Source organism: Diorhabda carinulata, chromosome 12, assembly GCF_026250575.1.
Source record: "Diorhabda carinulata isolate Delta chromosome 12, icDioCari1.1, whole genome shotgun sequence".
NCBI lineage: Eukaryota > Metazoa > Arthropoda > Insecta > Coleoptera > Chrysomelidae > Diorhabda > Diorhabda carinulata.
This window is the reverse complement of record NC_079471.1, coordinates 7,146,625-7,169,888: the sequence shown is the minus strand read 5'-3', so window position 1 is coordinate 7,169,888 and position 23,264 is coordinate 7,146,625. Positions and strand designations below refer to the sequence as shown.

Below are 23,264 nucleotides of genomic sequence, written 5' to 3'. Positions count from 1 at the left end.
ACGGTGATACATACTTTCTAAAATTTCGCAAAATTCACTTGACACGGTAAACGATCAAAATGTATTTATTGACATCCTCTTCTACTTCTATATCTTCGTTTTTTAAAGAAATATAATTCGTTCGTGCACCAAATCAATTCAATCTGTGCAAAACACCGACGAAATAATATGCTAAAATTTCATTTTTGAAGAGACACTTTGAACATAAGAAATTCATTATATGGTACTTCCTTAAGCAATTTATTCATAGCTAAGGTGTGAAGATCTTGGCTTATTTTGCTCGTAAAATTTCTTATAGTTTCCATCATGTTCATTCTATGTGCTATTCAGTTTATTTCAAAAAATATCTGAGTGGACTTAAATTTATGGGAAATTCAGTCGTAATGAGATTGTCTCATCATATTTATAACCATGAATAAGTCTGCATATTCCAAATCAATACAGCAGCGTCAATTTCAACGTCGAAACACGAGAATAAATTTCACATTATATGTATTTGTAGCCAATACAATCGTTTAGTTCATCCTCCTAGCAGGCATCTTTTTTTTGGGATAAACCACTCGACAATTATTGAGTATTAAACTGATTTTATGTTTTATTTCAAATAATATATGATAAATTCCAATGAATTTTGATTAGGTTACATTTTCAGTTCCAAACATGGTAAATTTGTTATTCTGATTGCTCAGATTTGCCTGTATTTACAGAAATAAAAAAGCCTACAAAGATTTAGTTTTACCAAAACATGGAAGCTAGCTAACAATATCTGCTACGTTCAATCATCTGTCAATAACTTGAAAATATTATTAAATACCTTTCACATGAAGCTATAGACGACGTACATTCGCATATGAAAATAAATTTTAGTTAAATTACTAGTTAAATAGTAATAGTTTTACACAAAACTCTGTAAACAGTCGTTACATTTTACAAACATTTATGACAAATGACTCGAGAAATATTAAAATAAGATTTACGTTAAAAACTAATTAAAATAAAAACTGATCTATTAAAATGTGTCGTATCAATTCGGATTCCTCGATGGTGACTGAAAAATAATGGACTTACTGAACTTGACATATCCACATCAGGACAGGCGTGGTCCTTGCGAAACAATCAACAGCCTACACCCAAACCGGAACACTAGATGTCGACCACGATGCAACTTCAACTTTTTTTAAGGAACCGGTAAATGATTTTTAAGAGTGCGTAAAGAACTGATACCCTAATATAAATACGAGGTTCTAGAGGATTATCATCACAATATCTCAGCCTTTCACAGCTAACTAACTATACGCCATGGCTTACAAGGTAAAGTGTTCTTTAATTATTAATTTTCGTTATAATATTTATCATATTATAAAGTTTTTGTTAGAGGAATTATCGAAATAAATGATTATGTTTACAATTTATATGACTGAAAATGTTTCTGTTTAATTTCTTAAGATAAAATTAGATTATTTCTCAAATCGATTCAAGCAGTTTTTCATATAGTGCTTCTCAGAATTTTTCTGATATTTCGGAACCTAATATCAAGTCAAGGTCATTTTGATCAATAAGTTTAAATAGAATCTTTTAAATTAAACTTCATTTAAAAGGTATTGAAAAAACCTATTCGATGATAGCAATCTCATTATCTTCATGTAACTGGCTAAAAAGCAGTAAAGTAGTTAATACTGAAATTCAATCTGCGGCTCTGGATAGTCAAATAATCCAACATTTTTATAATTTTCCATATTTTTTTTTCATTCAATATGTGTGTGTATTGCAAATGAGACGTTTATATATTCTAATAGTTTCTGTTAATTCTTAAATTTTTGTAAATTGAATAGTTAGTTATTATTTTCTTCTCTTTCTTTCCAACATGGATGACCATATTAGTAGACTACTGCTTGTTTATTGCCAGAAGTCTTCCCCGGAAGAAGATATCCAGTATTTTCTCCATAGTTTAGGAGGTCTTACTAGTGGTTGTCTATTCTTGCGTTCTTAACAAGTTTACTGTCTTTTATTCTTTTTATGTTTGTTCTATAATTATCGTCTCTATCTTACCCACGTTTCTATGTCCAGTATTTCACTTTGAAGTCTAATATCTTCATCCCGTATTATGTCATGTAGAATTTTGCCATGTATAATTTTCATTATTTTTATTTCGACCGTTATCATCGTCTGTAGTGTCCTACCCGTATCTGGTATTTTTTCTGCTGAGTTTTACTTTCAGTATTTACGTATTTATTTTTTCAAACCATATCTTTCATGCATCCTGAAATTCGATCCGCTATCTTTGTTTGTTTTCTCACTTAGTTAAAAAAGTTTCCCCGTTACCCAAGGTATTTAAAATCATTCACTTATTCGATAATTTTTGAATCGATTTCCAACTTACATCGTATCGGTTCTTTGGACGTGGTCCTTTTAGATGTTGATGAGCATGATTAGTCGTTTTGCTTAAGTGTTAAAGGGATGTAGTAGCCTTCGGAGATTATCTTTAGTATAGGCAATAAGGACACCATGGTCAGTATAGCAGACGACGTCGAAAACTGTATTTCCCATTTTGGATCCCGCTGTTTTGGACAGAGACAGACGAATTTGAACGTGCTGAAGGTGATAACGTGGAAGCAAATTTGATACTTGTTGAAAGAAAAAACATTTATACACTTTTAATGAGAGTCTCCTGACCACCACTTTGGGGGATTTATTTGGGGAAGGTTCTTCGTAAGTTTGAAACAACGAATGACTGTAATTTTGTGAAAATGTGGATACGAAAATTTACCAATCAAATTAACTCACAAGTTTCATGAAACAAATTTTTCAAAAAAGCGAATGTTTGTCCAGATGGTATTTAGATTAATTATATTTTGGTAGATGGAATGACCGACGAGGTTTGATTGAATAGCCATCTCCACCACTAAACCTCATAATTGTGGATTGTTTTTGGTAGGACTATCTTGAATCGTAGATTCCACGTCCCTGAACAGTTTCAGAATAGAATATTTCACAGCTAAGAAGCGAATTTATTCAAGATTCAAATATCTATGTGTAATTCTATATCTTAAAAGAAGAATTCACAATTCTCATGTTTTATTGTTGTTAACACAAATTCAGTTTTGTATAGTTGATTTGTTAATATAGATCAACTAACAAATGAGTGGAACTTGTCACATTTGAATCAAATGTAGTTTCCTTCTACAAATATTAAGCTCATTTTAATGTATAATAATAAACTAAGCTATATTTACATCGAACATAATTTATTCGTCGCATTCAGAAATATAAGAAGCCCTTGTGAAAAAATAAGTAGCCCTTGCTTCGATTCCTAAGTGTGGATGTATACAGCATCAATTTGTTCAACTACCAAAATCAGAAGATAATCTCACATTATACGAAAGATGTTTCTGTCAGTGGTACAAGTTTATTATGATTGTGATCCCATTTATAAAAACTTTCTTATGGGAAAAATTTTTTTTCAGTTTGTTCTTCTCGCCGCTTTTGTATCGGTAGCTAGAGCTGGAGTGCTTCCTTATGCTGCCCCTCTAGTTCATACCCCAGCTGTTGCCGCTCCCTTAGCTGTTGCTGCTCCAATTGCGAGGGCCGTTGTTGCTGAAGATTACGACCACAACCCACAATATTCCTTTGGATACGATGTACAAGACAGTTTGACAGGTGACAACAAAAACCAAGTGGAAACCAGAAGCGGAAATGTTGTACAAGGTAAAATTTTTAACTTTCAGAATTGGAAAATTTGAGTGTTAACTTGGATTTTTGTCTAGGTTCTTACTCATTGAACGACGCCGATGGTACCCGCCGTATTGTAGATTATACCGCAGATGATGTGAATGGATTCAATGCCGTTGTCCGTAAAGAACCCCTTGTAGCTAAAGCTGTTGTTGCTGCACCCGCTGTAGCCAAAATCGCCACTCCAGCTGCTGTCGCTGTACCGACCGTAGCTAGATTAGCAGCTCCGGCGTTGTCCTATGCTGCTCCTCATGTATCCTACACAGCCCCTCATGTATCCTATTCTGCTCCGCACTTATCCTACTCTGCTCCCATCGGATACGCTGCTCCAGCTTTAACCAGAGTAGCTGCCCCTTATGCCTACGCTGCACCCGCTCATTTGTCTTACTCTGCTAATTTAATTCATTAAATTGATCACTGTAAATATGTAAATTTCTGTACAATATAATTTGGACAAGACTTTGAGAATAGTTTTTTTTATATCTGTACTGAACGTTATATGTCAATATTTGAGATAAAATTGGACGATGGGATAGAAGTGCTATACGAAACTAGCTTATAAAGAATGGAATTGAAGTTAAATAACAACTCTCTTAATAATGAGTGATATAAAATCCTAAACTGTCAGGAATATATTATCTACGTATTCGTCATTTATGCTGAGATTTGCTAGTTTAGTATCCTAGTGGTGGCTTTAGCTAGATTGTTTTTGCAGTATTAATCGTGAAATATGGATAAAATACATCAATATTCAATGTGATTTCAAGTGGAATTGAATTTCAGAAGAAACAGTATAGAAATCTATCCATGGTGATAGTGTCATAACTTTTGAGACTGTGGTATCAGCGATTTCAAAAGAATATGGAGTGCCCCAAGGTTTAGTACTAGGCCCTATTTTGTTTTTTCTCTTTATAAATGACATCACCTACCTAGACATCAGTGGGAAAATATTTGCAGACGACACTAGTTTCTCTTGGAGCAACCCTGATCTCAAGGCACTACATGGGACCATTTCTATTGTCCTAGTTTTATAGTATAAAAATAAATTGCAAACTTTTTCAATTAATAACACCACCATCGACGTCGTTGAACCTAAAAAATTCTTAGGGATTGTTGTGGACAATTCCTTGAAATCGGAGTTACACATTGCCGCCTTAAGTGCCTCCTGTTTTGCGCTGAGATCAGTTTTCAAAGAACTGAACTTATCCACCTCCTTAACAGCCTTATCGAGTCGCATCTTCGATATGCTCTTCCCTTCTGAGGTACGTGTGGTGCGACTCAGACTATACAGCAGAGCTCACTGCAGGGACTTTTTCAAAAGATTAAAAATTTTTATTTTTGTATCCGTTTGCCACGACTTTTACCTACCTACTCCACGTTCAGAATTAGTTGAGGGCTCAATATTTAACAATGCAAAAAATGCACAATAACTTGCCAATTTAAATCAAATCGATATCATGTTTTCTCGCATCCCGCAATAATATTCTATAATTTATGAATAATTTGTTGTGTGGAGTATGGGATGGCCATAAAGACAAATATTCCCTGTATAATATCTTGCCCAATTACAAAAAATGTTTTATGGTAGTTTTATGAGCAGCATGTTACCTTGTCGTTTATATCATCAGTTATTGTTATATTTGTTAGTTCTTCCGTTCATACGCACCCGTTAACCCACATCTAAGTAAAAACCAATTATGTTAAAACTTTTTCCTTATAACTGTGATTCTTTATTAAATTACCTTCATCATTAGGTAGGTTTTATTGTTGCATTCCCTAATAAATTGATTTCTTTTCTGCTAAAGACTTTTTTAACTAAAATTGTATTTTTCAGCATCGAATAGATGCTTCAAAGAGTAGAAGGTTTGAAGATCTCTGATATTTGTGCCAAATAAGCCAAAATTACGTCTTACGTAATAGTTTTGAATTTTTTTAAAAAGATGTATTTCATGAATAAACTATAAATCCTTTCGTAACTTAACTTCGATTTTTTAGGTAGTACTTCTTAATTGTATTGTAGCAGCAGCTGCTGCATTAGTAATTTCGTCAGGCATATTTTCAACATCACTTTCACTGCTTTTTTCCATTATATATTGCAATAATAGCAATCAGAAACCATTCAAACTTTTAAATAGAAATAACTCAATTATTGAGATGTCAAATCAGTAAGTGAGTAAAACTTAGACCAGAAATGGAAATAGGTCGAAAAAACTGTACTTTCCCAGAGTAAAAGCACCGGAAAGTATCTATTTTCCGGACGCCAAGAAAATATGTATTACCGAATGAAAATGACTTGAAATTGATTGAATCGAATTGAATAGGAAATAGACGACTAGGGCACTTCAAATACTTCGGCAGTGTGATAACAGTAGATGGAAAATTCTGAAAGAAATAACAGCAAACGCAAAAAAACTATTTAACGCGATAAAAACATATTTTCTACGAAGCACACAAGGAAATAATAGTAGAAATTCATAACATAGTAGTTATACCCATACTACATATGGTTCCAAAACGTGGACAACGACCGAAAGATACAAACAACGAAAATGATCGGACAATCTAGAATAAGAATGATTAGACCATATCAAGAATGAAACGTTCAGGCAAATATTGGATACAAAACGTGCAGATCAATTACACAGAAGACAATTAATTAAGATGGTTCGGTCATGTGAGAATCATAAATGGGAAAAGGATTACAAGAAGACAAAATCAACCGTACAATTTAGAACGGAGGGAAGAAACTACATGAGGTACTACCAGAAACAGAAGATCGAAAGAAATAGAAAAAATATTGGAAAAAATACTCCATAAAAAAAGGAACTCAATCCCACTATTTACACCCGTTAGGGTAGATGGACATAATTATTAAGTTTACCACCAGAATAAATATTAGGAATTGTTAAATTTCGGAAAAAAATATTAAATTATACAGGGAGTCTTGCCTGAAAACCAATACAGGGTAGAGGTGTATTTGGGAGCCAATATATGACGAACGTATGGAGGCAAATTAAATTTATATCCAGTAGCAACTCTGCAACTGAAAAATACCAAATTTGTTACACTATATGAGACTATTGAGAATATTAATGATAAATTGAGAGTTGGTTAAGGGTGCCCCAGCCTTAAAATTTCACAATAGCTGTTAGTTGAATTTAAAAATATTATTTTCATATCATGGAGAACTTTATACTCTGGTATTTTTTTCAAAGAACTCTGTCATTTTTAAGGAAAAGTCGAATAACCAAAGACAAGCTTTTGAAAAGTTACGAAAACGTGAAGTGGGCAAAGAATTTAATTTCAACATTAGAAAATGTTCTGTGAATAATCATCAGATTAGGAAACCTTCACCGATATTCTTCCCTATTCTTTGACGATTATTCTCCAGTTTCTCCCATAAAAACTAAACAGGAGAATTTGCTAAATGAGAGGTTTCCACTCATTAGGAAAAATAATAACAATTTAATTACTACAAGAACTGAATTTCAAATTGTCAAAATTTTCAATGAATAGCCTTGACTCTTCAAATAACATTCTTTGAAACATGTCATTGGTTATTCGACGTTTCCTTGAAAATGATAAACTTTTATGAAAAATTACAGAAGAAGAAGTCATATCAATTAACTGACGAATGAAAAACATGTATGAAATTTTAAGGTTATGTCACTCTCAATAAACCCCCCAAAAATAGCTCGATACCCTTCTACTTAACATCAAATAATGTCCTCAATAGTCTCATAAAATGTACGATAAGATTATTTTTAAGATAAAAGATTGCTAAGAAATCTATTTATTCCGATATTTTGGACCGTACTTTAAGATACAATGCTTTCTCAAGGATGCAACTTGGTGTAAAAATTGTACTCAATCGGCTTATAGCTCTCCTATTCACATCTGCTCTGTGCTTGTTTTTATTCGGGACAACCTGTATATATACAATGGTTCTTTTCGGGAAATTATTTCGTAGACATCTGCTACCCTTTTAAGAAATGCCACTCTCTCCTACTCCTTTTTTGTATAAGAGTTTCAGGTTGATATAAAAGTGAAAAAAAAAGTGTGAGGCATTGTGAAAACTGCTATAACATATCAAATGACTCTGAAATGCTGGTAATATTTTAGACGGAATAAAAATGTTGTATCAATTTCTTTTTCCACTTCTTATATAATACAAACGTTTCGTTCGTCAAAATTAACCATTACTCCTATTCTTGACCTTAATACGAGACGAGGTTACATCAAAACGAGAAAAATGTAGTTTTGTACTTTTCTCAAAAGTGGACAAGTATAAAACGTCTGCTGGCATATACGATTAACACTCTTGTATACTCATCAAGACATTAAAATGATTCTGAAGGTATGTAATTTAACAATTTAAACAAATAGTTAATACTTCAGAATAATAGTAAATACAAACAAAACTAGACCAAATTTCGTGCCGATAGAAGAAATATTTGATCCACCACTGTTTTTCAATTTGCAGTCTATTTCTATTCATATTTCTTTAGTTTAATAGGGGCGTTTCCAAAAGGCAGCCACAAAGTTTGCTTAGATAATCTTGAATATGAAAACATGTTTACATTTTCTACACGGTTATATAAATATTCCTAACATTTCCGAGGTCCTTGATGTTATCCATTTTTTTGAAAGCTCTAAATATTTTTTGAGCAAATTCAGTGCGAAACTCATAGAAGCAATTGCTTTTTCCAAAGTATTTAATCTTTTTGTGGTATCTATGAGGATATTTTATATAATTCAACAAAAAAATTGTATCGAATTATTTCAGAAGCTAGTCATTATTACATTATGTAGAAGAGCAGCAAGATTTAGCATTGTGTGCATCATTGTGATACATTTTATTCACAGATTGTTCTTCTGGCCACCTTCCTTGTTGCAGTTAAGGGAGTAGTTCCTTATTCTTCTCTAACTACGCCTGTTTTCCATCAAGCTCCTATTGCAGCACCAGCACCAATTGCTATTGCTAAAACTGCCACTCCTGTAGCTAAAGCAGTAATTACTGAAGAATATGATCCTCATCCACAATACTCTTTCGGATATCAAGTTGAAGATAGCTTAACAGGTGACAGCAAGAGTCAAAGTGAAACCAGAAATGGCGATATTGTACAAGGTAGGCTGGGATTAATTTGAAAATAATTATTTTTGAATGATTTCTATAGGTTTCTACTCTCTAACCGACCCCGATGGTACCAGACGTACTGTTAACTATGTAGCAGATCCAATAAACGGTTTCAACGCAGAAGTACATAAAGAACCACTCGAGGCAAAAGCAGTTGTGCATGAGCCAGCTCTTCAAGAGTTTCGACACCTTCCTCATAGCGGTCCAATTTCTTATATTAACTCTGTATATGCTTAGAAGAATGGAATTTTTTATAGGGAAAAATAGGAAAATCAATTCTTCTCCTTTATGATTAATGTAGAATCATTTTTTGGTATTTTCGTTCCTTTATTTAATAAAATGGATAAATTGACAATATTAAATTATATAATGCTGTAACTCTTAGTCTATAAAAGTATTCATATGTCTATAATCTCTACTGAGATGGACTTTCATGGATAGTAAGCTTTGAAGAAGAAGACTATATCCAGGAGGTAAATATATCAGAAATCAGAGCGATTCTGAAGAAAAAATTATGAAGTAGGACAAAGAATAGATGCTATGAAATGGGTGCTGGTTGTAAACGAAGCGAAACGATAAAACGGAAATAATAAAAGCAGGTTTCGGTGAATAACACTAAAAATGAAACTTGCTGGTGTAAAACAGTTATATTAATAGTAACTACTTTCTACTTTGTTTAAATAATACAATATCTGCAATAACTATATCTAAAGAACATAGAGAATACTAGAAAACGGAATCTGTATCCAGTTATATACGGTGGAATGTTCCTCAGATATGATGAAAGGTTAATAAATACATCGACATAAGTAGGAACAATGATTGGAATAGATAAGGTAGGAAACGCGAACTAGTCAGTTTTTAGGCACGTGTGTACCTCAGTCTAATCAAAGACAGATTAATACTCGTAAAAATAGAAAATTGTAACTATTTTATTTTTTATTCCGTTGTTCTACAGCTGCAAAGTTGGGAATTTCAACCACCAAGGATCCAACTACCAGACAACAAATTCAATTTACTCCAACATCTGGGAATCCAGTTAAGGGCTGCAACAAAAAAAATGAGGAAGGGAAGGAATGAGTAGGAAGAACAGATTTGAACAAAAGGAGCTTATTACCTAACATAAAAGAGCTGAATTTATATTTAAATTATAACCAAACAGAAATATCTTATTCTATTCATTCTGTTTCTCAAATAAATAGAAGATACTAATTCGCACGGAAACTATTATTCAAAATTTGCTTGAAACTAAAGGAGACCCATAAAAATAACAGAAATTTTTGTGAGGACAATAAAAAAAAGCGAAGAAAAACTTACCAGGGAATATAAAGAATAAAATCACCACAAATTTGTTGAAATTCGATTCAATTTCGATATTTTATTGACTTTCTCGAATAAGGTCGAGGACAAATTAATTTCTTCAAAAAGCTAGAATAAATAAATCCGAAGTGACTACTGTGCCACAATATGTGAACAAAGGAATATTCAATTGATCTATTGAGAATATAAATAATATTAATCGTTTAATACATTCATTTAATTTTTATAGATAGATCAAAACATGTTTTATTCTGTGAAATTTCATTGACTTTTTACCTTTTCTATTTATGGGTCTATTTTGGTCGGTTGCTGTAGTAAAATCGGCCACCTGTGCTTGTGAGCCACATGCGGCTCTTTGGAGGTGAAGCTGAGTCTCTTTACTTTCACACGCAAATATTAACGATTTTATAAAAAAAAAATCTAGAAATTGTACTGGTAATCCCTTTTTTTGCCTCCTCCCCGTGACACAAGATAACCAGTTTACCAGATAGCATTTGCTGACAATAACAAGAAGATTGGGAAAAGGAGTGGTAAACTTTGGTTATGCATATAACTTAGAGTACGACTTTAATCAAATATTTAATCAAAAAATCTCAGTCGCTTATTATATTATGAGTTTTATAATCAACTAGCTCAGAAATGTTTCTATCATAACTTGTTCAAAGGTAAATTCCTTCCGCTAATTACAAACATTGATTTAGTTTGAACTTAGTTTTATCGTTGGAATAAACTGAAAAATTCATTTTTGATAATTAAGAATTTTCTTTATCCGTCTAATCATAACAAAGTGCAGTTGGCGACGAGGCACTAAAACTGCATACCAATCTCCTCCATCCTTTTTCTCAAAGGAACTTGGAGGCAAGACGAAGAATTTCCAATTACCAATTGTCTAGTTGTTCGCAAGGCCCGGGCCTAGGGCAGCAAAATTTTTGGAATGACAAAATCTCAGTTTCAGAGACGTAAAAAATTTGAAACAATCAGATTAATTTTTTACGCGTTAGAAAAAGAATGGTCTGCAAAATTGATGTACTGGAATTTATTGCTGGAAGCAGAAATTGGAAACGGACTACACGATCTGACGCCACGGGATTGCGGCGAAAGTTGCAGCATTTAGAAACGACAATTCTAGTCTTTGTTTCGAATGTAATTTTACATCGATTTAATGCTGATAGTAAGGAGCCTCAATAATCTCAAGCTGATTCATCATCCGTTGTGCAGATCTATAGTTCTCCGTTTCTATTCCTTCAGGACATCAGTGGCAGATAATTTTCTGAATATGAAGAAAAAGCTAAAACGCTATCTGTGGCCCCAGATTATTATCGTTATCATACTCGTCGCAAAACAACAAGAAAAATTCAGCCAGATGAGTCACAGGTAAATGAAAGAATACCTTTTTCTGGACAAGAAAATTTCCGCATTAATTTTTTAGTATCCTAATTGGCCGGGCGTAAAAGTGCATATGAAAAGCTTTACTAAAATTTTAATTTCTTCGATAATTTTTCTGAAATAGATACAAACGAGTTGCCAATAAACTAGTCACAAACAAGACTCCTCGCGATTTAGTGGAGAGATTAGGAAATAAATGTATTACATTTACTCGAAGATTCTTCAGCAAATACGGAAGTTGTACACACAAAAATATGCAACGTATCATATTCACGTAGTTTCCGAGATGTTCACCCAAATGTTGATATTGCTTTACGTATTTTTTTGAGTATTCCGGTTACAAATAAGGAGAGAGATCTTTTCCTACTTTGAAAAGAGGTAAAACCTATTTACATCCAAGTATGGGTCTAGATAGACTTAATGCTCTTGCAGTGCTGTCTATTGAAGCTCAATTAGTCCAAGAAATTAATTATGATGATATTTACGCGCAGACTAAAGCCAGGAAAAAGGAATTATAAAATTGATTAATAATAAGAAAACATAATTGTATAACGTGTATAACTTATGCATCTCTAATATTTATGAGTTTTAATTGAAAATTATATTCCTACTAAATACATTTGTTTCAAATTTTGAATAAAAATAATGTAGCCAAATGATGGAATTTATTGGAATATGTAATATCTATTTATCACTCCTGAAATAATAATTCGAAAATGTTCCTCTATGGAGAAAACTACTTTCTTGGTAATACTTCAACGAATATTCAAGAATAATTTAGTGTCTAAAAATTGAATTTCTTCTGAAGAACGTGATATCCATCGATTTTTTTGTCTATATCAATATTTCCATCGCTACAACATTTTTTGGTGGCAAACCATTTGAAAATTTGTATGTCTAAAATGCCTTCTCGAGATATTTTATTCAAAAGCTGATTGATTTTTGTCGCCCTGGCACTGAAAATTTGAGCACTTGATGACAAAATGTTAAAATAAATTACAGTATTGATTGGAAATGAAAACTTTTCGGTCGCCCTTTGTAATATACCCCACATATAAACGTTGACAAATCAAAAAGTCTTTGGATTGTGTAATTGATTTTTAATACACTCACGTTATGAAAACATTCTATATTTCAAGATATTATATTCAATTCGGTAACGTACGCCCCGTTATAAAATTAAAAACCAGTATCGACCATGGCCCAAAATTATAACTTGTTTTTTAAATGTTCGTACTGACTAATATATAGGGCAACTTGATCAATTTATAGCCCGGTGAAAATAGATGGTAAAATTTGGTTGAGGAATGATTTATTCATACCATGCGTATCATACATGTAGGAATGGACATTTGTTAGTTGATATCGGATGCATGTCGTCACAAACATTACCCAGACACTTCCATTTATAAATGGATGCTTTTCAAGGTTTAAATGAATGGAGATCGTTTTTACCATTTTTCTTTCCGCTATTCTCAACTGTTATAAGCCCTATCGACCTTATCATTGTTTTGTAAATATTCATTTTGGTCGGTGTATTCAGTATTTTACTTTTGTACTTCTACCAGTTCACGATCTCCTATCTTTTTTTGACAATAGTACAATAGGACACACGTCTAAAGAATGAATAAAGAATTATTGTATACACCATGCAAACAAATGTCTTAAATAAAAAGGAAAAAAAAGATCTGAAGATAAACGACAGATCTATATCTAAATACTGAGAACTATACTTGGACCAAATATTACAGGTTATGAAGAGAGAAGATTAAATAAAAATAGATGAATAGAAGAAGAAGTAAGATGAGAAAATATAATAAGGTAAATAAAAGTAAAAATACTTAATAGTGCAGGATACATCATGAGAAGAAAACCTAGAAAGAGGATAACCCAATGGATATCTCTATAGCCAAGAAGCAGATCGAGAAATACCTGGAGAAACCAAATTGAAGAAACCGTAATCCAAGGTATTGACCGGCGTAATGATGATGATATAAATATATTTTAATACAGGCTAATCACATTTTTTTCATATTTTTGTGCACGAAAAGAAATATAAATAAATTTTAGAGTTTATCCCATTGAGCGGCGATTGCTATCAATGGGATTAAGAATAAAAATTGAAAGTATACCTACAAAAAGTGCAAATAATGTGAGGAGCTTTCAATTGACTTTTTTATTAATAAAATTTCCGATTCTATTGTTCAAGTTCCCTACTTCACATTCGAAAGAGACGACTGTTAATTTCATATCTACTGAAACTTGATATTAAACAAAGACAATCAGTATTCAATAAAATATACATAAGTTCGATACGCCATTTTTTTTGTCGGTCCGGAGTTAAGCTGTAAGTCCCTATGTTGATTCAAAAATGAATTTTTCGTTGCTGCTTCAAAATATGATCGTTAGTTTCCTCTTCTTGTGTCATGTTTATGATAGGACTTACACTTCAACGTTTGTTGTTAGTTTCCATTCATCAAAAATAGAAGGAACGTACAGATCAACCCTCATTAGCCCCGTTGTTAGCCGTCAGATGCAAGGCTAATATTCATCTAAATTTATGCATTTTTGCCAAAATTTGCATCGTTATAGTTCTGAATAACCCCTCTTAAATTGTGAAAAAGTATTTGAATTAACAAAATAAGTTGATATTGAGATTGTATTGAAAAAAAATTTGAAATCAAATTTAGAGCTAGTTGATAAAAAATTTGATGAAGAAAGAATATGATGAAATATTTGATGGAGAATTTGATGAAGAATTTGATAATTATATTGAAACGAGACAGTGCGATTCCTAAACTGACCATAAAAGCGTGGAGCTGAAGAAATTGAAAGTGAAATAGGCTAATACAAAGGAATAAATTCAAAATATGAAATTTTCACAATTATACACTATTCATAAGGCTGAGATTGACATACCAATATATGTTCAGTATAGATGAGATACAAAATACAAGTCAATAACCAAGATGGTCACTGGGCTAGAAACAATCAACAAAAAGCAAATAGATTTAGAGAACATTTAGCACACAATTTCACAGCTACCGAAGGAGAAAACGACTTGAACAGTTAATACAAAATCAAGATCTAGCTTGAAAGTAGCTTATATTACCCTAAAGTAATTCCTAGATTTGGGAAAATACTAAAACATTTACCAAGTACACAGAGTAACCGATGTCATAGAAAAATCACTAGAAATAAAGTCTGCTCCCTGTTTTCTCAGCTGCTTAGCCATTTTACCAAGTTTGGCATAAAGGGCTCAAATACAAACTAAAGAAACTCTTGCCGAACCAATACGCAAAACTATGCAAAACAAGAGAACGAGCCTTCAGGATAAAGCAAGAAAATGCTTACCCAAACTTAAAGGAAATCAACGCGGGTGTATCACAAGGTAGCATTTTTGCGTCGGTCCTTCACCAATTACCTATTAGTGATATCTAGTGATATTTAGTGATATCTAGTGATATTTAGTGATATCTAGTGATATCTATCTAGTGATATTGCACTCTAGTGATAAATCAACCTACAGACATGAATTAATAAAATTAATTATTGGACTATAGGGATGTGTCAGTTCTTACAGTGCACTATATAATTTAGTAGTCAAGGAATAAATGTGAAGATTCCGTCAAGGAGGTTTTCCTACTGGAATTATTTTTCACGGAAGAAGGTTTATTTGTGGAAAAATTCAGTCTAAACAACAGGTAAGTCAAGTTATTAGGTTGTAATTACTTTCAGTCTCTGAAGACGATAAATTGGTTATTTTAACGTTAGACAGACATTTGGTATGGAATAAAATTGTTCATTCATAGTGGTAATGATCAGATCACAATGATAGGGAAACCTTCCAGGCCTTAAAAAAACATGGTACATAGTGGAAAAAAATCTACATAAGCGGTTTAAAGCTGTACCACGTGATATTCTAATGAAATTGCCAGTACTTGTAGGAGAAAACTCACAAGAAAGACGGAAATAGATTCTAATGTTAATATTTTAGGTATAATACAAACACACAAAAATTCTTGAGCCGGTAGATTTTCAGCAAACTGATCAAACTAAAATATTTCTGGGGCTACAGTACTTTGTAGAATCATTCGGAGTACGACTTTTCGGCATCTAATTAGAATAGGTTCAATTAAAAAGCTTTCTAAATTTCTAATAGATCAGCTTGTAGCTGTGGAGGACCTATTCAAATTATTCGTAACGAATTGTGAAACGTATTATCATCTAGACCAAAATTTCATGCAATTCAAGCAATATATTATGGTGGTTAACATTCAGAGATATCATTCAGTGACAGCAGATAGGCTAATCAAGTAGTTACGAGGTTGTTAAAGCCGATAAATGGATTGTCATTTAGCTGTACCACGTGATATTCTAATGAAATTGCCAGTACTTGTAGGAGAAAACTCACAATAAAGACGGAAGTAGATTCTAATCTTAATATTTTAGGTATAATACAAACACACACAAATTCTTGAGCCGGGAGATTTTCAGCAAATTGATCAAACTAAAATATTTCTGGGGCTACAGTACTTTACAGAATCATTCGGAGTACGATTTTTGGGCGTCTAATAAAACTGAAATTAGAATAGGTTCAATTAAAAAGCTTTCTAAATTTCTAATAGATAAGCTTGTAGCTGTGAAGGACCTATTCAAATTATTCGTGACGAATTGTAAAACGTATTATCATCTAGACCGAAATTTCATACAATTCAAACAATATATTATGGTGGTTAGCATCCAGAGATATCATTCAGTGACAGCAGATAGGCTAAACAAGTAGTTAAGAGGATTGTCATTATTCAAATAAATATGAGGTTGGGATACTAATTATGTATCTTCGATATAATTCCTATTCTTATTAATATTTTTACTACATTTTAAATAAATTCAGTTTTGACTGTTATTATACATTTTGATTGTGTTTAAAACGAAGCGTGCCTATCGACCAATCATCGCGCGCCTTACCAAGGTTTAACAATGGATCTAAACTTCTATATGCTATTCAGTCATCATACTTTCGGTAGTCTATTATTGCCTTGAACCAGAGCTGACTTAGGTATTAGATAGAGCACTAGGCCAGTTTGACGCACTTGCATTCTAAGTAAGAAACGTATTTATAAGTATTTTTCTATTTAGGATGATATTTACCAGACTAACCAGAGCAATTCGAATAGTATTGGTAATAAGGCGATAATTTAAACCTTACAACGAAAATTATTGAAAATACGACAGCTGCATTAACCTTTGTTGATTCATCTTAAACTGGTTCTGGCACTTCAGCTTCTACTCGTATATTATTTATAACTTAACATCAACGAGGATTAACCAGCGAGAGTTATTCAGTACATAATGATTTACCATTCGTATTTTTAAGCGAATAATTTACCCTTGAATGAATTTGGAAATTATATTATGAATATAAATCTAACATGAATATTCTAAACTGAACAAATCAAATATTTAGAGATTTATTCATTAATAATTCGTTAACTACAGATCCCGAGTCCCAAAATGATGAGATGAGAGCGATACAGAAGGAAAATTTTTAAATAAAATACAGGTTTTTGGATAGAAAATATTTTAGTTTTTAGTAGTAATAACCCAAGGACATTGATTATTATTCGAAAAAATTTTATAACAAATTTCGAAATGTTGTTGCTTGGAATTAGACCGACTCCACAGCGCCTCTATATTTTCGTTTTTCTGTCAGTTGCCAGCCGTTGCATCCATATGTTAAAATGGGCTCAACTATGACTTTGTATATTGTCATTTTTGGGTTTAGATTAATTTGCACCAATGAGTGCATATTTCATATTAAAACCGCATTCTGCATATTCGTCGTCCAATTTTCGTAGCATATAATCTGCATCGTCCTGGTCGCAAGCTAGAACAACTTAGTTGTCTGTAAAAAATGAAGTTGTTAGACACTTATTCTTTATCTCAATTCCCATTCCCACTATTTCAGCTCCTCAACAACTCAGAGCTTCCTGAATATATAATTCAAATAATGTTGGTGACAAATTGCACCCTTGTCTCAAACCTATTGAATGCGAGCACCTTTTGACTTTCTATATAGCTCGAACTAAAACCTTGCTAAGGTCAGTATGTGTATCAAAAAGGGTTTTCAACTGTACCGTGTCATAGAGCTTTTTGAGATCGACAAATACGAGGTAGTTATAATTTCGTGAAATATTTTCGGTCCATGTTGCACCAAGTCAATGGGAAAGTTTCCAGGTCCTGCTGCCTTTCTATTTTTTAACAGTTTGTAAAGTTTTCCGAATTTCATGTACTGTTAGCGCTTTCCGTCAGCATTTGTTCGTGATGATTATTCCATCCAGTTATGTCTATTAAATTGGATTTATTTCGTTGGTTTCCTTCCTTCCTTTTAATTCTTATTGTTTTCCACGCCATTGCCGCTTTCGTTTCTCCAATATACCTATCTATCTATTTACATTTCTTTTCCATTTTTACCATTATTGATATTTTGTTTTCTATGTCTGTATCTATGGTATCATAGAGATTCTTTAATCGCTTTCTGCATGTTTTTCTTTATCTGTCCGTACAACTGTTCTGAGCTCGCATTTTGTGTTTCCATGTTTTGTAATTTATTAGCCTGCCTAAGTTTATAAAGGAATTGGGTTGATTCTTGTTTCAGGCCGTCTAGATTGTATTTATTTTCATTTATTTTACTTTCTTCCTTCAATTCTTCTATATTCCACTATTACTTTTGTCATAACCACACGATGATATGTCCTACGTTCTAATCCACGGTACATTTTTACTGATAATAAATAACTAATATATCCTCTTATAAATAATATGTTTTAGAATACATTGCTGTTGCCAAAATAAAATATCACAAATTTTAAATTGAGCTTTTTTTACAGTTTTTTAGGTTAGGTTTTCACGTAAAAATAAAAAGATTGGAATTCTTAGGTATCACATCTGTTGAGACTGAACCTGCAATCTCGCAACACAATTTTGATTTTGACTTACTTAAACACCTCAAATCTTTTGTCAACCTATCAAACTTATTTAAAATTAATATAATATTCGTTTTCAATATTCTATTTTCATCAAAAAAGTTAGCCACAAGGAAAAATTCAAAAAAGCACTAGTGTAAAAGCACGAATTGTTGATACTAATCCAAATGTTGACACTTCAATTTCAAAATATAAAAATAAGGTATTCGGCCACTGCAGGTAATCGAAATTGGTGTCATTCTGCTGATAATGATGTAGTTTTCAATATCGGTCGCCTCCACTAGTTATAACATCCGATATAAATCATCTGGTTGATATTGAAGCCGATGATAGCTGTAGCAGATACTCCAGCGACGCTAAGTCTTAGTGAGGTGGGTCAATAAATTTTGACTTTTTAAGTGAAATAATGTGAGTAAAAATAACCATTTCATATCCTCTGCTGTATCTATAACATAAGGAAATTTCAATAGAAAACCATGGTTAAGCTAAGCGTACCTTCAAACAGTGTATTTGACCAGACAAAACAAAATCTACAACTCTGTGCTGCTGAGAAAATCACCACTGTGGAAGAAATAGGACGTTGTGTCGTGGCAATGAAGAAGCTGGACGAATTAATGAAGAAGTGGTTGTGGCTGTATTACCTAACAAAAAGCGCGATACGGAATGTGTGTGCCTGGTTGTCAAAATTGACACCTCTTCCTCCCTGCAACAGACTGAGGACGATTTTTAAGCTTTAGAACAACAGGAATCATCTCCTATCGGTCAGCAACGTACAATACAAACTGTCCAAGCCCATATATTACAAGGGCCAATCCCGATAAATTTGTGCTACCTGTTTATGTGTCTGTTCATCTCTAATCTAATTTAATTAGGTAGGTATGTTAAAAACTCACCTACCTTCTTTTCTAAAATGTCACATACCTTCTTGAAATGTATTTGAACATGTTCTAACTATCTTTTGTTCACTTAGGCCTTGAGTAATAACTTCAGGAAAGTGAAGGGTCAATATCTAAAATGGTGTTAACATTAGGAACTGCAAATATCAACATATGGAATTTTCACAACGAATTCGGTGCCATGTTTGGAAAAATTCGTTTGTGATAATAAAAAAAAAACTATTTTGGGGAGTCCAATATGTGCAAACTGTTTACAAGGAACTCACAATTCATAATAACTTTCATTTTCTTAAACACTCCTGTAGAACGCGAAATGCAATGTTTTGTTTTCTTAAAGTGTCAACAATTGCTATTACCTGATAATATATAAGTGAAAATATTTTGTCCACAAATATGTAATTTTGAAGATTGATATTAAGCATTTTGATACTTGATATACGTCATATATTTGAGATTAATTTTACTTGGATTTCTTTCTTTTCCACTGAATTTTCCTTTAACTAGGTACCAAACGAATCGAAACGAAATATATTAATAATTTCTATATATAAGTGAAAAGCCAAACTGAGTTGTTTGTATTATTATGTTTAATGATACAGAATCTTCAATAAATGTTATAACAATGTGAAGGTGAATTTATATAATTGACGTAGAAAAGACTGTTGAAAAAGTTCATTATCATATGTTGTTATTTCTTCTAGATAAATTTGTATTACGGTTCAGTTATACAGAAATAAAATTAGTTTGTGATATTGTTAGTTCAAGTGGATGAAAATGATTGCTCAATTATTGACTTTGCAAGCATATTCCAGGAAACAGATATGAACCTTTGTATCTGTCATATTATTTATCTCCAATTATTTCTAGTATAAAAATAAAAAAATTGATAAAAAAAGTGCTCAAAGATAAATATAGCAGCATTTTAATAAAACTATGTAGGAGATCTTTTGACAAACTCACTTTGATTTTTTCGACAAAATTGACAAAGCGCTGTAAACCCAAAACAAATTAAATCAAACCTTTCATACAATTTTTTTATTTATAACAGCATATTTAGTACACAATATTGCAAATGGCTCCCGTTATAAATTCATATTTCAACTAAATGAATATGTAGAGGCAACTTCACAAAAAGCAGTTATGTGAGTATACTGGGTGTTACGGTACTTGAAGCAAAAAATTCGGGAGTGACTGAATGACATGAAAATAATGCTGTGACATTAAAAAATTTCTCATATGACCCTTTGGTACTTTTAGTTCAACCCGATAAAATTTGTGGTTTAGGAGATATGTAGATTTCTAGATTGTTAGCCTTAAAGAGACATTCTGAAGGAAATTATCATAAATTTTGATTATTTATATATAAATATATAAATAATAGTTATAGGAGGTATTGAAACACATTCGAACATTTCTTTAAGAAATAATGAATGAATACATGAACATTTGTACTACATACATCGATAGAATAAACTAAAATTGGGACGCTATAAGGCAGAATTTTATAATTCTTTTCCACGTTCGACAAATATTCTCTGTAAAAAGTGTATAAAAGTGCAAAGTATCCACTTCGAATATTTACTATAGTTTTTATTTGATAAGTTGTAAGCTAACAAACTAAATTTTTCTACATTTCAATTTTTTCCTTATATAAGTAACACGAAGATCAACAGAATACAGTTCAATTAGAAATGTTTGATTGTGTTTTAATACCTTCTGGGGATATCTCCAATAAATAATTACAATTTATGATAATTTTCTTCAGAATGTCTCTCTATGGCGATCTAAAAATGTACATATCCCCTAAACTATAAATTTTAGTAGACTACCACTTTGTGAAAAAATCCTTTAAGAAATTAATTTTTCAAAAGATTTTTCTATATCTTTAGATTGTACAGGTTGTCCCTGAAAACTTACTGATTGTTAACCTTTGGGTATGAGTCGCCCCTGGCCTTTGGACAGTAGTGTAGAATTATTTATTAAGTCACCCACACTATACAGACATACGTAATCATACATAAAATGTTCTAATGTATAATTTGGAAAATATACTTAAATATAAGTTCTGATTTCGTAACTTTAAATGCCTATAACTCAGAAATGAGGATTGTATGAGAATTTTTTTATGTCACCACATTATTTTCACGTCATCCACTCACCCCCGAACTTTTTGCAGCAAGTCCCGGAACACCCTGTATATGATAGCATTCTACGAAAACATTTCAAATTTAAATTTTGAAGAGCTGCTCAAAATTTTTTTGAAATTTTCTTGTGAGATATTTTCTAAATATCTACTTTTTATCCAGGTCTATAGTTCATATAAGATGGTTCCACTGTTTGATTCTAGACCAAAGATAAAGTTGGTAATTCACTTGTTTTGATTAGCACGTAGTATGTACAATATTTTTTTGTAAAGGCCGCTTGACATGATGCAATACAAGACGGAATATTTCTTGATAAAAAGCATGCGCAGATGAAGTTCAGCACTCTAGTTACTTATTTCTTGTTCATTCCACTTAGCTTTGTTATTTTTGAATTCGCTTAAGCCGGTTGCAAAATATTAAATAGAATTTGACGTTAGGAATGTGTTTAATTTACTTATGGAAGTTTTGTTAGGGGCAACCATCATGCAGTGGTAAAACGACATCCAATATTAATCTATGAAATATTTTGACTTCGGAAGAAATTGCATGCCTTAAAAAAACACCACTTACCTCGTTATTCGTGTACGTAGGTATAATAGGGCCATCGTTGGCTTCCCACTTGTTGGCGATTCGAATTGTTTCTGCAGTTTTCTCTTGTACCGATTTATTTTCGTCAAGAAGAGTTAATTCGTAGAACTCTTGTATGTCTGCAACAAATTTCATATTATTATTTTATTGAAAATATCACCAATTAATCCATATAAGAAAAAAATGTCTTATTAATATTTTCGGGAGACCTAAAGTGAAGAAACACAATTCAAATTGGTTTGTTATCTAAGGACAATATGAAAGAAATTTAAATTGTTGATGAAACTTATCAAACCCGTCGCTAGACATTTTTCAGTAAAAATTATCACATGAACATATGTTTAATTGAACACGTAGAGGTAAGCAGAGTAAGTAAGGCGTGGACGGTATGTTTTTTTTTTCAAATTCACACAAGTTTAAATCATAATAAAACGGATAATAGTATATTATTCACGAGTGTATAATGGAGCGAGTGGTATTAATCACCGAGTGAATAATAACTCATCATATGCAAGTACTCAGAATATTTATATTTTATACACGACTACTGAATATTTTTGTTTGTTTGTTTGTAACCTTATCAGAAACACTATCATTTCATTCCAAGAACTATTTCATAGAATATATTATTATTCATTTAAATATAGTACATAGTTATCGAAAATTATTATATAATAATATCTTCATAATAATCACAAAAATCTATGTATTAGTTTAAAAAATATTGGGTATCTAATGTTACCAGAGGGTGGTATTTATTTATAGTTATTAATAATCTCTGTTGCCGGTTCAAAATTCATATTATATATTCTTCAGCAGCTTCTCTTTTGGTGGTGTTGAAGAGAAGTCACTTTTATTTTCTATATCTTTTTTAGTTAGTTTTTCACTATAATTTGACAAAAAAACATAAGAACACTGAAAAATATAAACATACAATAATGTTGACAGGTTTAAGTCAAATTTATAATGCTTGAAAAGGTACTTAAATTTTTCCAAAAACCATAGTGCGTTAAGAAACTCATATATGACAAATACATTCAATGTCTGTGCTAGCTCCATGTTAATGCTCCCGGCA

The 23,264-nt window shown here is 32.1% G+C and overlaps 3 protein-coding genes across 30 annotated transcripts in view; 2 read left to right on the top strand and 1 right to left on the bottom strand.

Moving 5' to 3' along the window:
• The window catches only part of LOC130899969 (disks large 1 tumor suppressor protein), a 1,257,949-nt gene that overhangs the window by 661,791 nt on the left and 572,894 nt on the right, over positions 1-23,264 (bottom strand). For all 28 annotated transcript variants that reach the window (XM_057810209.1, XM_057810221.1, XM_057810210.1 and 25 more), the window contains one exon: positions 22,172-22,308. In XM_057810209.1, coding sequence (XP_057666192.1) covers positions 22,172-22,308 — 137 coding nt within the window. The remainder of the gene's footprint in view (positions 1-22,171; positions 22,309-23,264) is intronic.
• Positions 1,087-4,188, top strand: LOC130899981 (larval cuticle protein A3A-like). The gene is made up of 3 exons (XM_057810254.1): positions 1,087-1,311; positions 3,465-3,705; positions 3,765-4,188. Exons 1-3 carry the CDS (start codon positions 1,300-1,302, stop codon positions 4,136-4,138), a joined length of 627 nt encoding a protein of 208 aa, XP_057666237.1. The 5' UTR covers positions 1,087-1,299; the 3' UTR covers positions 4,139-4,188.
• Positions 8,075-9,103, top strand: LOC130899991 (larval cuticle protein A3A-like). The gene is made up of 3 exons (XM_057810268.1): positions 8,075-8,086; positions 8,596-8,857; positions 8,907-9,103. The coding sequence occupies exons 1-3, from the start codon at positions 8,075-8,077 to the stop codon at positions 9,101-9,103; spliced, it is 471 nt and encodes a 156-aa protein (XP_057666251.1).

What these genes read in the sequence shown, in the direction of transcription:
- LOC130899981 (XM_057810254.1), top strand. An exon ending in AAGCGGAAATGTTGTACAAG is followed by an intron (nt 3,706 to 3,764) that starts GTAAAATTTTTA and finishes ATTTTTGTCTAG; the next exon opens with GTTCTTACTCATTGAACGAC.
- LOC130899991 (XM_057810268.1), top strand. An exon ending in AAATGGCGATATTGTACAAG is followed by an intron (nt 8,858 to 8,906) that starts GTAGGCTGGGAT and finishes TGATTTCTATAG; the next exon opens with GTTTCTACTCTCTAACCGAC.